The 15965-nt window shown below is 36.7% G+C and overlaps 1 protein-coding gene across 1 annotated transcript in view; it reads left to right on the top strand.

The window, feature by feature from the left end:
• MAP4K5 (mitogen-activated protein kinase kinase kinase kinase 5) overlaps window positions 1-15965 on the top strand; it is a 115979-nt gene that overhangs the window by 90136 nt on the left and 9878 nt on the right. The window contains exons 18-27 of the mRNA XM_057723801.1: window positions 336-546; window positions 1406-1503; window positions 1673-1714; window positions 2605-2689; window positions 5098-5177; window positions 5481-5541; window positions 8865-8979; window positions 9350-9408; window positions 11863-11966; window positions 14488-14665. Coding sequence (XP_057579784.1) covers window positions 336-546; window positions 1406-1503; window positions 1673-1714; window positions 2605-2689; window positions 5098-5177; window positions 5481-5541; window positions 8865-8979; window positions 9350-9408; window positions 11863-11966; window positions 14488-14665 — 1033 coding nt within the window. The remainder of the gene's footprint in view (window positions 1-335; window positions 547-1405; window positions 1504-1672; window positions 1715-2604; window positions 2690-5097; window positions 5178-5480; window positions 5542-8864; window positions 8980-9349; window positions 9409-11862; window positions 11967-14487; window positions 14666-15965) is intronic.

The following is a 15965-nucleotide window of genomic DNA, read 5'->3' as shown; positions in this document are numbered from 1 at the left end:
ATTTCGCTAGAGTCGTACTTCATTAAGTCATTTTCCTTGCTTGTTTCTAGTTATTAAATATTTCATGGATTGTGTATCTGATTTTAGTGGTTATAAACACGTTATCAGTGTGGGATTAGGACTGATTAAAAGTCACAGGGCAAGTTCGCAGCTGTGGTGAGACAGTAACTCAGCTCTTGCTTGCCTTGCTTACCTGCCCTGTGAGTGGAACTGTGTAGGAGAAGGAAGAAACGGCGTACTCTCCTCCCCCTGACGTCTCTGATGCATAATAATAACAGTGTTAATGTTTTATGTCCAAACTTATTAACGTACCTTTGTGTCTTATTATCAACTAGCCAAGGATAAACAATTACCCTGAAGACAGCCTCCCAGATGAAGAAAAATCATCAACTGTAAAACGTTGTCCTGACTCAGAGAACAGAGCTCCGCAGGTTCTCAGAAGACAGAGTAGCCCAAGTTGTGCTCCTGTAGCGGAGACTTCCCCTCTTGGTGTGGCTGGCAGCGTCAGCAGCCCCGGAGTGCATACGGCTAGATACTGTGATCTCGGTAAGTCAGTCAAAGTGAAAACTGAGAAGAAAGCCATTTTGTTCGTATTTTAAAGAAAGTCTCTTTTCTTTAGTCAGTCTTATTACTGTTTAAAGCTTTGTGAAGGTTCTTTAAAATTCCACATGGATAGACTATAAATAGATTCAATCCAATTCAACCCTGATTTGATCCCTTACTGAATATTATGGGATCCAGAAAGATGAATGGACGACCCTGCCCTCTGGAAGTTCAGGGTCTGTGGCAAAAGTTATACCCATGTGCACATAACATCAGATGAGACATCTTGTGTGTCTCCTGCAGTAAGTAGCTGTAGCTAACAAGATGCAGGAGGTCCCTGTGGGAGTTAAGGGTAGGGAGTAGGGGAGGTAGGCCCTTGCAGACTGTTACAGGGCATGGTGAGTCTTCAACAGGTGCAGGCAGTCCCGAGAGGCACTGTTAGAGAACAAGAAAGAGTGAAAACATGCACTGTGGCAGGAAAATCTGACTTTTGTTGGAAGTACAGTCTAGTGTGGTACAAGTGTGAGCTTTTGAAGGGTATGTAACGGGAGATAGGAATATAAAAGGTAGATTGAAGTTAAATTATGAAAGGCCTTGAATATCAGCATTAGTAAGTCAGATTTCATTTTTCTCGCAATATGGAAAGACATTCGTTATCTTCATGGATTAAGACCACTGCTGTAGATGCAGTGCTACCTCTACAGGATCTAGAGAAAGGCACCGAAGATACTTTAACTCATCTGACAGTAGAGAATATTTCCCAATAAGGGATCAGCCAAATAGAAAACAAGTATTGGGGGGAGGGGACATTATTTTTCAAGGAAGTTGTGGTCATTCAACTTTTAACCATGATTCTCTTTAGGAAATGGTGATGGTATTTCAAAACTGATGAGTGAAAACACAGAAGGATCAGCGCAAGCACCACAGTTACCACGAAAGAAGGACAAGCGAGATTTCCCTGTAGGTATAACGGGAACTTGGTGGTCAGTGGTAACTAATACTGTATTTCTCATATAAGGGGCATAATCTGTTTAATTAAAGAATTTGAATAACTGGATTCCTAACATGTACGAAGTTTTTTTTAAGGCTTTAAGAGGTCTTAAAGTATTAAAAATTGTTTTTCCCACAGAAACCAGTAATCAATGGCCTCCCACCCACCCCAAAAGTGCTGGTAAGGAATATTTTTGTATGAACCATTTGCCAATGTTTCTCTCTTTAGAAGCAGCAGAAGATGGTTTATTTGCTGTCAAGTACCTTGAGCCATTGAAAGGAAGGATTCATAAAATACAAAGGCATGAAATGCATTTGAATATACCATGAATCAGATCATGTACCCTAGTTTGAGTGAGTTAGAATTGGGTGAATTTCACTTTTTATAAATACGGACAGTTGGGTTCTCTGATTAGCCTACAAAGGCCAATTTAATTTTAATGTGATGATATTAATCGTACTGTGTCCTCTTCATTATGTGGGTTAAAAATCTTTCTACCCCTGAAGGCATTTTTACATTGAACTATATACACAGGGAAAAGGAGCAGGGAAGCTTCTGTTAACACTTATTCTGTGGTCCTTCAGTGAAACTTATCGAAGGTAGTTCGGCCAGTCATGTGAATGGGTGCCTTATAAATTGTGCCTTTTTATGCAGTAAAAGTTTAGTGTAATATTAGTCTTTTTGTCTCTTATCAGTATTATGGAGGTATACTCCAGTTACAATCTCTATGATGTTACCCAGTAAAATCATTCATTGTTTCACATTATTAAATGTTAGTCCTAAAGATAAGTAGTGATTTAAAATTCCTAGACTGTATCATTGACTGTGTAGATGTTGTGATAAATTTGATATTTTTGCTCTAAAATAATGGATTACACAAGGAAGGGGTATGAGCCTCTCTTGATAAAAGGGGTTAAATTATATCAAAATATGAATTTTGTTTTGTAATGAGACCATAATTATATGCAAATAAAAGTCAGTTTAGTATTTCATAATAATCTTAGCTATTTTCTAAGAATATATAAAATTTTCTAGTCAAGTAAGTCAACATCTCTTTCTTTATAAATAAGATGGGAGCATGTTTTTCCAAAGTGTTTGATGGCTGCCCTTTGAAAATTAATTGTGCAACATCCTGGATACATCCTGATACAAAAGGTAACATTTCTGAATTTTTATATACATCTCCAACAAAATATATACTGGAAAATATATATTGGAAAGGATCTTTATGATCTGTGAACTGAGGGCTTTTTACTTTAAAATTACAACTTAGAGACTAAATAGTATAGGTAGTATACCTATAGTTTTTAGTGTAACAACCTAAATAGGTAAGTCATTTTGGTTTAAGGCATTAGAATTTAAGAGTATACAGGAACAGTTCCTGATTAAAGGGGACTAAAGCAACATCACAACTGCTTGCAACCATAATTTGGCATTTTCTTTTATGTAAAAGGACAATACTGGGACAATTGATAATCTCAGTAAAATCAAGGTATTAGATAATAGTATTGTTTCAGTGTTAATATTCTGATTTTGATCATTGTTCTGTGGTAAGACCTTTTTTTTCTTTTTTAAGAAATGCACACAAATATTTAGCAATAAAGGGGTTTCACGCTCGTAAATAAACAGTTCAGAAAACGAAAAAAAAATGTGTGTAGAGAGAGAAGGATAAAGCAGAAGTAGTAAATGTTAACATTTGTGGAATCTGCATGAAGGCTATTCAGGAATTCACTGTATTATAACTTTTCTGAAAGTCTGAAATGATGGCAAAATAAAATTTATTTGTAAAAATTTAGGCTGTGTAATTTTAAAGTGAGGAAGCATATAGAGGCAAAAATGTGGAATCAAATAGATCTAGGTTTGAATCCCCTCTGTCATTGCTGTGTGACGTGGAAAAGATACTTACCACCTCTGCTTCCGTTGTGACGTCTATAACATAAATACTCATAACGCTCACCTTGTCACAGGGAAGGAAGGAGCCTGCCTGCTTGTCTGGGAATCAGTAGAGGTTAGGCAGTAGAGGGTGTTCAGGAAATGTTTGTTTCTACCTCAACACAATCATAAAGACAGGTTGTATAATTATCTGCTTTAAATGCCACTGTTGGTATAACAGAGAAAAAGAATTTTTAGCAGTAAGGAAATGGGTTTTGTTGTTGTTGTTGTTATTTGCAACTTTCTATTTTGCTGTAAGTTTACACTTACAGAGAAGTTAGAGAAATTTTGTAGTGCAAGAAAGTCCTGTATACTCAGAATCATCAATTGTTTCTTTTTTTAATACCCTCACCATCAGATTATTTATTTATTTTATTTGAGTATAGCTGATTTACCGTGTTGTGTTAGTTTCAGTTATACATATAGTCATTCTTTTTTAGATTCTTTTCTCTTATAGGTTATCACAGAATATTGAGTAGAGTTCCCTGTACTATACAGTAGATCCTCGTTGATTATCTGTCTTATATATATAGTAGTGTGTGTGTGTGTGTGTTCATCCTTTTGCCACATTTGTGTTACTGTTTCCTATCTATACGTGCATTTTTTTCTGAATCACTTGAGAGTGCGTTGTGGACCTCATGCCCCTCTTCCCCTTATACTTCAGTTTGAATTTCCTAGGAATAGGAATTATCTCTTACCTAATCACAGTGCCTTTATAAAGACCAGGAAATTTGTCATTGATATAATACTGTTTTTTAATCTACAGTCCATATTTAAATTTTATTAATTATCCCAGTAATGTCTTTTATCATCTTCTCCCTCCTTTTTTTCCCCCAATCCAATATCCAGTTCAAGTTCACATGTTAGATGTAGGTCCCTGTCTTTAGTTTGCTTTAGTTCGGAGCAGTTTCTCAACCTTTCTCTCCTGATCTTGCTGTTTTTGAGGCTGCTTATTTTGTAGAATGCCCCTTAATTTGGGTTTGTCTGATGAGCCCTCATGCTTAGATCAGGTTATACATTTGGGCAGGAATATCACAGGAGTGTTTGTGTGCTCTTTCAGTTGATCACATCAGGAGGCACATGGTATCAGCTTGCCCAGATACTGGTGATATTAACACTGACCAGTGGGTTAAGGTGGTGTTTACTAGCCTTCTCTTCTGCCAAGTTCCTGTTTGTCCCCTTCTAAGTAATTGCTTAATTAATTAATTTCCCAAACTAATTAATGAGTAATTAGTGTGGAGACACACTGAGACGTTATAAATATCCTCTTGCTCATCAGACTTTCAACTGACTAGTTTTAGCATCCGTTGACAAGCCCTTAATATCTACTGACAATTTCCCTCCTTTCTCATTTATTCACTTATGTTTGAATAAATGACGTAGTGAAAATTATGTTTTAAAAAAGGATTTTATAGTAAGATAAAGCAGAGTTAGTAACAGAATATATCTACTTTAAAAAAAGAGTTAGGGAAAGAGGTAAAGAAGGTGGCATGGATTTTAGAAAATAATTTTTCTTTGGATGGGTGGGTGGCTATCTAACTCTTAATACCATTAAAATATAGGGCCATTATTTTAGTGAATGATTTCAGAAGATGATAGTAACTTCTGGTGATTTCTCTCAACTGTTTTAGATCAGTACATTATTTTTGGAACTGAAGATGGTATTTATACATTGAATCTCAATGAGCTACATGAGGCAACGATGGAACAGGTAATTTAGGAGTTTTAACTTAAAAAATCCGTTTGGGTGAATTGAATAAAGGAAATATCTTAATTTTAAATAATTTATATGGGCCTCAGTTTTAATATTTATGATTTAAATATTTAAAGGGGTGAAATTGTACTCTTTACATGTTCATGTTGAAAGATTTTTTTTTTCCATAAGGTTTTGGTAATTTACTGAAAGATAGAAAATACTTATTTTTCTGCTCTTACAGACTATTGGAATTTGGAGGTTAAGGGGTAAAGGAATGAAAATTGGAGAGTTTTAATTATCTCTTTTTTTTCTTATTAGTTATTTCCACGGAAGTGTACTTGGCTGTATGTTATCAATAATACTTTAATGTCATTGTCAGGTATGTATATGATGAAAGTAACATGAAAAATATACCATGGACAAGCAGAGAAATGTAATTTTAATACACAGTATTTTAAAATGTTGTTATTTGGGGTAATTATAACCTCGTATAGTTAACTTTGAGACTTGAAGGTGTTTTTTACCAACGTAGACTGGGAAGAAACTTTGAAGAGGGGCCCTGTTGTCAGTGAATTTAGCACTTCCCATACCTTCCCATACCTTCCCAAAGTTACACAGTTCGGGAACGTGTCGGTGGTTGTTCCCTGAGGCCGTGCTCTGCTCCACTGTCTCTGTTACTGTCCCCATCCCTGCCTCCCCTGAGAGTCAGCAGTTGAAGGGAAAGACTCAGACCATCCAGCTGCTTCCTTTTTTCTGTAATCTTGAGCCAGTCACTGTCTCGTCTCTAGGCCTCAGTTGTCTTTTTTTTTTTTTCATAAATTGTATCTTTATTTTTTTAATTTATTTTTATTGAGATGTAGTTGATTTACAATGTTGTAATTTCTGCTGTACAGCCAAGTGATTCAGTTATACACATATATACCTTCTTTTTTTCATATGCTTTTCCATTGTGCTTTATGCCAGGATAGTGAATACAGTTCCCCGTGTTTCATGGCAGGAGCTTGGTGTTTATCCATTCTGTAGATAATAGTCTGCATCTGCTCATCCCAGACTCCCAGTCCAGCCCTCCCCCACCACCCCTCCTCGCTGGCAACCATAAGTCTCTTCTCTGCGTCTGTGAGTCTGTGTCTGTTTCGTAGATACGTTCCTTTGTGTCACATTTTAGATTCCACCTGTAAGTGATGTCATGTGATATTTGTCTTTCTCTTTCTGACTTACTTCACTTAGTGTGATAATCTCTTAAGTCCATCCATGATGCTGAGCTCAGTTTTCTTCATGGTAACATGAGGATGATGGGAACAATAACAGCCTCCCAGGATTGCTGTGAGGATGAAGTGAGATATCCAGAGTACTTAGAAAACTGTAGATTTACAGATGTTTGCTGGTAGAATTCACGTTATTCTGGACCACATATTTATTAACCAACTTGGACCAATGCTTTGACGTCTTATAAATAATCAAATGGGTTTCAGAGCAACCTATTCTAACTTTGTTGTTTGTATTTTTCTTTTTTTGTTGTTGTTGGCGGTGGGTGGGTGGTGTTTTAGGCTTTTTTTTTTTTGCCAGTTGTTACCTGCCAAAACCTGTTTTCTTGCATTTTAGATGTAAGTGGCTACCTAAAGGTTCGCTACTTGCTTTCATCCTGATAGTACAGTTGGCCCTCTATGTCTGCATGCACAGATTCAACCAACGGCAGCTAGAAATTTTTTTTTGCTTCTGTAAAGTTCCAGAAAAACAAAACTTGAATTTGCCAGGCACTGAATCACTATTCACATAACATGTACATATATTAGGTATTATACATAATCTAGAGGTGATTTAAAGCATATGGAAGGATGGGCATAGGTTGTATGCAAGTACGACACAATTTTGTATAAGTGACTTTCAGCAACCTCAGATTTTGGTATCCGCAGGGAGTCCTGGAATAATACTCTGTGGTAGGACCACTGTACAAAATAGTTAATTATTTCTCTCTGTTCCTTAATCCTAATGTTAAGCTATTAAAATAGGATTCATCCTTTTCTCCACTTTGAATAATTAAATTATTTTAAAATTTATTCAATTTTTTGTTTTTTTGTTTGATACTCTTTCATGCTCTGTATCTCAATAGATACGTGATGATTACGTCCGAGCTCTTTTTTACTATATCGTCAGACTTTTCATTATTGTGTACCTTTCAGCTGTTTATGCTTTAAAGCATCATTGGTGATATAGTTTTAACTCACTGATAGATCATTATGAATTGTGGCCTAATTTAAGAAATGTCATTTTCATAATTTTAAGTATGTGTGTGTGCGTATGAACTCCTCTACTGACCGTCGCCAGGTAGAGATTCTTCAGGAATTTGTATATTTATGACAGTGTTTACGAAGAGCATATTATCTAATTGTCCATAAATAGCTTTGAAAAAACTGAGACACTCAAAAGGGTATTTAATCTCTTTGATTTTCATTATGCTTCTCACAATTTTTTTTACTTTTATTTAATAAAAAGTTAGTATCATAGTACTATTATGAAAATAAACTTAAAGCCCACATCTCTTTGAATTAACAATTCTGAATTGTATTTATGTACAGTCATTTTCCTCTAACTCTGTTACTGCTCTTATCCCTGTTTATACCCGTCTGTGGGAATAAACTTAACCCCCCCAGAGTACATCTTATACATTTATAAAATAACTGTAGAGAGGCAGGGAGAAGTTAGCCCGTAAATGGTTTCTTTCCATATTCTAGCTAAAATGACCTGTGGAACTGGATGAAGATGGGTAGCAGTGCCCAACAGGAGACAGCGTTCTGTGTAGGGTCTGCATGTCCATGCATGTGCGCACATACGTGTGTGTGTGTGTGTTAGCTGCTAGGTAGCTAGTTATGTGTAAAGGGGGAGGGGGGTTAGGGTTAGGATGTTTGCAAACTTTTTGGGTTTTTTTCATATTTTCTAGTAGTAAAATGATAAACACTATTCTGGGTTGTTACAGTACCATGTCATGTACAGTAAGGAGCCAGAGATGTTTCCCGTAGCTCCTGCTTCTTTTTTTTTTTTTTTTTTTTTTTTGGCACCCGGGCTTAGTTGCTCCGTGGCATGTGGGATCTTCCTGGAGCTGGGATCGAACCCGTGACCTCTGCATTGTCAGGCGGATTCTTAACCACTGCGGCACCTAGGAAGCCCAGCTCCTGCTTCTTAATATAGCTATGGTTTTGATTATATGGAAATGGTAGCCCTATTATCCTGTATAAATGATAGGATATAATTGTAGCCCTATATAACATGGCATATAATAGTAGCTTGCTTTACTTAGTATTTCAATGTTATCTTTAAAATAGTTATATAATTTTCCATGCTGTACTGAAATAATCACATGTGTATCATTGTAACTCAATCTATTGTACAATGATGTTTAGCAGTTTCTTTTTCTATGTTGGCTTCATTAAGGTTTACATATATTCTGCCCAGATCACCTGTTAGTCAAAATATATCTAATTTATATATTGGGAAACACAACTATCTACTTTCTTAAAACTCATTTTACTTATTATCTTTCAAAATAATATTAACTAGATTTTTTTGTTTGTGTTTTTCTGTTTTGCTTGGCTTTTTGAACATGTCTGGACTCCTCATTTTAGAAGGTAATTATCTTCTTTTGCTTGAAAATTGTATTTCTCTGCTTTAAATAATTCTAATAAAAATAACGTTTCTCTTTTATAGGAAAAAGCTTTCAGCTCTACTCTCATAATCTTATAGCTTTGTTTGAACAAGCCAAAAAACCAGGACTAGCTGCCCATATTCAAACTCATAGGTTTCCAGACCGCATACTACCAAGGTACAGAATACTTTGATTCTACTGAGAGTGAGGGGAATTAGTGTCTATTTTTAAAACAGCCAGTCTTCCTTGCCCACTAAAAAACTTCCTTTGTCTTAATTGTCAGAGGTAGTTTACACTAAAGTAAATGTCATCTGGAATTCAAAGATGCGTGCTTTGTGACTTGACTGTCCATGACAGTCACACAGAGAAGCTTTACAGTACAGACCCCCAGGCCCTGCCTCAGCCCTGTAAAACCAGGCAGTTTCGGGTCAGAGTTTCAGACAGTTGTCTTTAAAGCTCCGTGACTGGTTCTCATGGAACGGATTCACAGACGTCTCACTGTTTGGGAACCACTGCCATACAGTACATTTGTGTTCTGTGTTTTCAGAAAGTTCGCGTTAACGACAAAGATTCCTGATACAAAAGGCTGCCACAAATGTTGCATAGGTGAGTAAATGCTATTTCTCAAACTGGATGACTAGAACTTTTAACATCTTTAAAATTATCTGTAGAGTCTTACAGTATTAAATGAAAGAAGGTAGGCTTTATATTTGTTTTAAATAAAGAGTTAAGGGGTCATCGAAGCTCAGGAATGTATAGTGGGAAGTGGCATAAAAATGCTTGAAGACAGTAGCCCTGATGCTTTCTCAGAGTGTAACGTTCCTCGAGTTTTTTAACCATCGTCCCTAAGGCTCTGTCTCTGCTAATATCCTACCTTTCATGTAACACTTACCATTTATTTAACAGTTATTGCTTAGAGTTTTATGAACATTGTTATTTCAGGAGATTGGTTAACTACGAAGTTAGAGGGAACAGTCCACTCAAGACCACTCTCACTTCAGGTTTGGGGAGTTCCCAAAACCCAAAACCACCTTCACATTCAATAATTCACTAGAAGGACTCACAGAATTCACTGAAAGTGGTTATCCTCTTGGTTATGGTTTATTACAGGGAAAGGGTAGAGATTAAAATCAGCCAAGGGAAGAAGTGCATAGGGCAGAGTCCAGGAGAAATACCAGACGTAGAGCTTCTTTTGTCCTCTCTCCGTGGAATGATAGACACCATGTGGACCGTGTTACTTTTCTGACAGTGACGTGTGACAATACACACAGCGTTGCCAACGAGGGCAGCTGACTCGGCAGCCTCAGTGTCCAGAGTTTTTATTAGGGCTCCACCCCACAGGCATACTTGGTTGTCCATGTGGCTGGTCTCGGTATGCAGCCCCTCCAGAGGTCAAGGGATTCTGCACGACCCAAAGCCCCTCCCCTAAATTACGTGGTGGGTCTTTCTGGCATCACTCTCCCCACCCTAAGGCTCTCCAGTGTTGCCAGCCCCCACGCTAAATCGTATTGTTAAAGTGTACAGGGACCCAAGGCCCCAGGCAAACAAAGGCACTCCTAGCAGGCATGACATTCCAGAGGCTTAGAGATTAACTCCCAAAAGAGAAGGCCGAGGCCAGACCTCTTTTGGGGCAAGGTTAAATTATGTGCTATATCATTATCTTCTCTCCCTTAACTCTCAAACCGTTTATGATACTTATGTCACTCGTGGCAGAACCTGGGATCAGACCTGGTCTATGACTTCAGATTCTGGGCTCCTAACGTTCTGTTTATTCTTTTTGTTGAGTCAGTGAGCCTGAGCGTTGATGACCTTCGTGCTGCATAGGTCCACAGTATACTCTCTAGTTATAAGCAGACTGCATGAGCATTTTCCCAGGGAGACGCAGCTCCATCTGTGTTACCAGATTGCCAGTATCTTTGACTCACAAAAGGTCTTGATGCTTACAATCTGAGGTAAAACTCATAAATATATTGAGATAGAGCTTACTGCAAAAACTACTCTTATGGTCAGATACATTAGTATTGATGGGAATCAAACTGGGGAGAAGGAAAGGCCAATGTGAATTTCTGTAGGTTTGCGGTAAGGAATTTACATCTTTATTAAGTTGCAAGATAATTAGTTATTTTCATCTTGTCTTAATTAGGCAGCTGTAAACTACTCTACTAAAAATGGAATCATGATTGCAGTTGCCTCCTAGACCTTCTTATTAGAATTCACTCTTTTGATCCATTTACTTAAGCAGCTCTTTATATTGTAAAATAGTTTAGGTGTTTTGGTGCTTAAAATATTATTTCTGTATTTAAGAACTTAGTATATTAAAGATGTTTAGAAGTAAATGTATGCAATTAAAATTGAGATAAGAGAGTGAAAAGGAACGGGTGACAAAGCCGAAGGAAAAAGACATCATCTTTCTTTACTTTCTGCACTCTTATCTTCCTAGTGAACAGAAACACTAATTATCCTTTATCAGCTAAATTAACAGTACAAATGATTATTCTTCCATTTACATTTTTTTAATAAACTTATTTATTTATTTTATTGATTTTATTTTTGGCTGTGTTGGGTCTTCGTTGCTGAGCGCGGGCTTTCTCTAGTTGTGGTGAGTGGGGGCTACTCTTTGATGCGGTCTGTGGGCTTCTTATTGCAGTGGTTTCTCTTCTAGACCACAGGCTCTAGGCACACAAGCTTCAGTAGTTGTGGCACGTGGGCTCAGTAGTCGTGGCTCGAGGGCTCTAGAGTGCTGGCTCAGTAGTTGTGGCACACGGGCTTAGTTGCTTTGCGCCATGTGGGATCTTCCCAGACCAGGGCTCAAACCCATGTCCCCTGCATTGGCAGGCGGATTCTTAACCACTGCACCACCAGGAAGCCCCCATTCATATTTTGGTATCAGTGGCAGGCCACATTTAATTGATTTTTCTCATGTATCAGCACTACCTTTATAAAGAAAGCTGGGTTAGCTTTTCGGTGAGTGTAACTTAGTAGTTGCTTTTAGCTAAACTTCATTTTTATATATATAAAAATATTGAGTGTTTTGGGTGTTTCTGTTTTGTTTCTTTCCAGTCAGAAACCCTTACACAGGACATAAATACCTCTGTGGAGCTTTACAGTCTGGAATTGTTTTACTTCAGTGGTATGAGCCAATGCAGAAATTCATGTTAATAAAGGTAGATACTACTTTCCCTTTTTCTTCTTTAGAAAACACTATAACTGTTTTTAAAGCTCACTGACATGGCCGCTTAGGTATATGCTGATTTCCGTGATGGAGGCTGACATACAGACCAAAGCCCTCCAGAGTAAGTCGGTAACAACTTTCAAAGACCAACAGGTCACCCAGAATCTTTTCTCGGCAGAATGCCTGAAAGTGTAAAATTTGTTAACTGTCAAATTTGTAAAGTATGCCTTTGATGTGGAACTAAAGTATGCTGTCCCACAAGTCCCTGGAATGAAGTGACTTCCTCCCGTCTCTGATATGCATAGGGTTAGATGGCCCTGAGAGAATCCTGCGATGGTTCAGACCGTCCGAACTCAGGAAGGAAGGAGTAACAGTTGTGCTAGAGTTTCTGCATCAGTGATAATGTCATTAATTTCTTTTGAACAAAGTGGAAAGCTGTGTTATTTTGGAAATTATGAATTTGTCCTGGGTTTGAAGTTATAGATCATGCCTCTCATTTTTTTAAACTGTGTCCTTTAAAACAACACTGGAAATTCTGTATTATATTCACAAGTAATACGTGTATATCAATAGAAAAAATAAATGGAATTTCAAATATACTAACTAGATTATCCCCAGTAGATTAATGTTGTGACTCTTCAGAAAAGGTAAATAAAATTGGAATATAAAATGGAAAAAAAAAAAAAAGAAAACACTATAACTGAACCTAAAATTATAAGATCCCATCACTGCCATCTAGGGTCAGCACATTTATAGTTATTTATAGGTGTTTATTTGGTTTAGGGATTTTCGTGTTCTTAAGATTTCATCTTTATGTTAATAAACTTTTAGAAACATCACATCCATAAAGAAGAATGTCGCCAATTCTCTAAAACATGTTTATATGGAAAACTGAACCTTATGGTCGTTTAGAGGTAGTCATTTTTTTAATTGAAGTATTACGATATTGTGTTATTAGTTTCAGGTATAAAGCAAAGTATTCAGTTACATATTTCTTACTTTCCATTATAGGTTATTAAAAGATATTGAATATGTTTCCCTGTGTTATACAGTAAAGCCTTGTTGCTTATCTATTTTATGTATAGTAGTTTGTATCTGGTAATCCCCTATTTCTTATTCATTCCTCACCCACTCCCTTTCTTTTCTATGTCTGTGAGTCTGTTTCTGTTTTGTATATAGATTCATTTGTATTATTTTTTAGACTCCACATATAAGTGATATATCATACAGTATTTGTCTTTGACTTAACTTCACAAAGCATAGTATTCTCTAGGTCCATCCATGTTGCTAAAAATGGTGATATTTCATTCTTTTATGGCTAAATAATATTCCATTGTGTGTGTGTGTATACATATACGTGTGTGTGTGTATACACTACATCTTATGCCAGTCATCTGTCGATGGGCACTTGGACTGTTTCCATGTCTTGGCTGCTGTAAATAGTGCCACTGTGAACAGCATGGGGTGCCTGTATCTTTTTGAATTAGGGTTTCATCTTTTACAGATACATACCCAGGAGTGAGATTGCTGGATCATATGGTAGCTCTATTTTGAGTTTTTTAAGGAACCTCCTCCATACTGTTCTCCATAGTGGCTGCACCAGTTTACATTCCCACCAACAGTGTAGGAGGGTTCCTTTTTCTCCACACCCTCTCTAGCATTTATTATTTATAGACTTTTTAAATGATGGCCATTTTGACTGGTGTGAGGCCATCCATATCTCATTGTAGTTTTGATTTGTATTTCTCTAATAATTAGCAATGTTGAGCAACTTTTCATATGCTTATAAGCCATCTGTATGTCTTCTTTGGGAAAAGGTCTATTTAGGTCTTCTGCCCATGTTTTAATTGGGGTTGTTTTTTTGATATTGAGTTATATGAGCTGTTTGTATATTTTGGATATTAACCCCTTGTCAGTTGCGTTGTTTGCAAGTATTTTCTCCCATTCTATATGTTTTCTCTTTGTTTTGTTTATGCTCTCCTTTGCTGTGCAAAAGCTTTTAAGTTTAATTAGGTGCCATTTGTTTATTTTTGCTTATTTATTTTTGTTTTTTTTGCCTTGGGAGACTGATCTAAGAAAATATTGCTGCGATTTTTGTCAAAGAATACTTTGTCCATGTTTTCTACTAAGAGTTTTATGGTGCTATATCTTATATTTAAGTCTTTAAACCATTTTGAGTTTATTATTGTATATGGTGTGAGGGAGTGTTCTAACTTCATTGATTTACATGAGGCTATCCAGTTTTCCTAACACTGCTTGTTGAAGAGACTTTTTTTTCTCGATTGTATGTTCTTGCCTCCTTTGTCTTAAATTAACTGACCATAGGTGTGTGGGTTTATTTCTAGGCTCTCTATTCTGTTCCATTGATTTATATGTCTGGTTTTGTGCCAATAAGAGGTAGTCATTTTTTAGAATTAGATCAGTCAAGAAAATGAAAGCCTTTCTGTTGAATTTATTCAACAGTATGAATGAGGAGATTGTTTCTAAATTATACTTCTGTTTATTTTTTGCAGCACTTTGATTTTCCTTTACCAAGTCCTTTGAATGTTTTTGAAATGCTGGTAATACCAGAACAGGAATACCCTATGGTCTGTGTAGCTATTAGCAAGGGCACCGAATTAAATCAGGTAGTTCAGTTTGAGACAATCAATTTGAACTCTGCATCTTCATGGTTTACAGAAATTGGTGCAGGTAAGTGCTTTTTACTTTATGGTAAAATATTGATGCTTTTGCCTATAAAATTAGCAGAATAGGTTCAACCTGCGTGGGCTCTTTCAAATAAAGATTCAGAACATAGTTTCCCAAGTAAGAGGGTTGTGTACATATCCTTTATGATCTCTATTTGCCAGAGGCAATTTGATACAAAGTATTTTAGCAAAAAAGGAAAATGTTCCTGATGCCTGACACTTGAAAGTATTAGTTGTTACCAGTTAATCTTTGGATTTACTAAATAATTACGTTTTCTAAGATATTTTTCAAATTTTATCAGCTTCTCAAGCAAAGAGATTTACTTTTCTTTTTGCTATCACACTTCTTAAAATCATTGAGTTCTGGTACTTTTCACGCTTGAATAGAAGCTTCTTATGTGTGGCCTCCAAGCTTTACCTAAAGATACAGGGTAATATCTCTGGCATCTTCTGAGAATGGTTTACTAGCCCAAGATTTTATCAGACATGTCTTGATGAATGCTCTGAAAGGGTTAGGTAGTTTGTTTTCAGGCTTTAAAATGAGAACAAATCAATCAAGAATTCATGTTAAAAAACAGGTAGAATGAAGAAGGTCCTCATTTTGCCAGTTTACTGTTTTTGTTGTGCTAGCGTATTGTCACCCCGCATTTATCAAGCCGTTTTTACACAGGAAGTCAGGCAGGCTCTAGTTACAGCTGTTCCACTGCTGATCACTGTTGCCTTCTTTACCACCGTGAGAAGTCTGTTACAAGTATCATAAGTTTGAAAGTTCTTATTAAATATCTTTGGCTTTTGATCATTTATAGGCTAAGTTATAAGAACTCTTTGATACAACCCAGCTATTGAAGTTAATGTAGAACTGCACGCATGTCACTTTCAGAATCAGTATGAACTAGCGGTGTCCTAGTAAATGTTTAACAGGACACTCTTGGGATGCAGAGAAGCCTGGTTTGTAGCAGTTGCCTATTTCTGTGGTATATATGCTCACAGCACACCCCATTTCAGACTACCAACTTGATGTCATCTGGCTTGCAGAATTTCTGAAAATTGATCAGTCCGGTACAAGCCAGTTTCAGCAGGCCCCAGACTACTATTGCTGTCTTTGGAGACCAAGTCATAATTTCCAGTAGAATAAAATAGGAATATATTCTTTACCCTCCCACCCCACCTGCAACTACCTTTCTAATTTATTAATGCTTTGGGTTGAGTTAGATGCATATCCTCCTGGTATACCTAACAGAAAGATGCAAATGGCATTGTTTTATTATCATGAAATATAAGCAGCCCAAATAGAAATGTGTTCC

Source organism: Hippopotamus amphibius, chromosome 2 (assembly GCF_030028045.1).
Source record: "Hippopotamus amphibius kiboko isolate mHipAmp2 chromosome 2, mHipAmp2.hap2, whole genome shotgun sequence".
Classification (NCBI taxonomy): Eukaryota; Metazoa; Chordata; class Mammalia; order Artiodactyla; family Hippopotamidae; genus Hippopotamus; species Hippopotamus amphibius.
The sequence above is the reverse complement of the archived record's forward strand: the minus strand, read 5'-3'. Positions and strand labels throughout refer to the sequence as shown.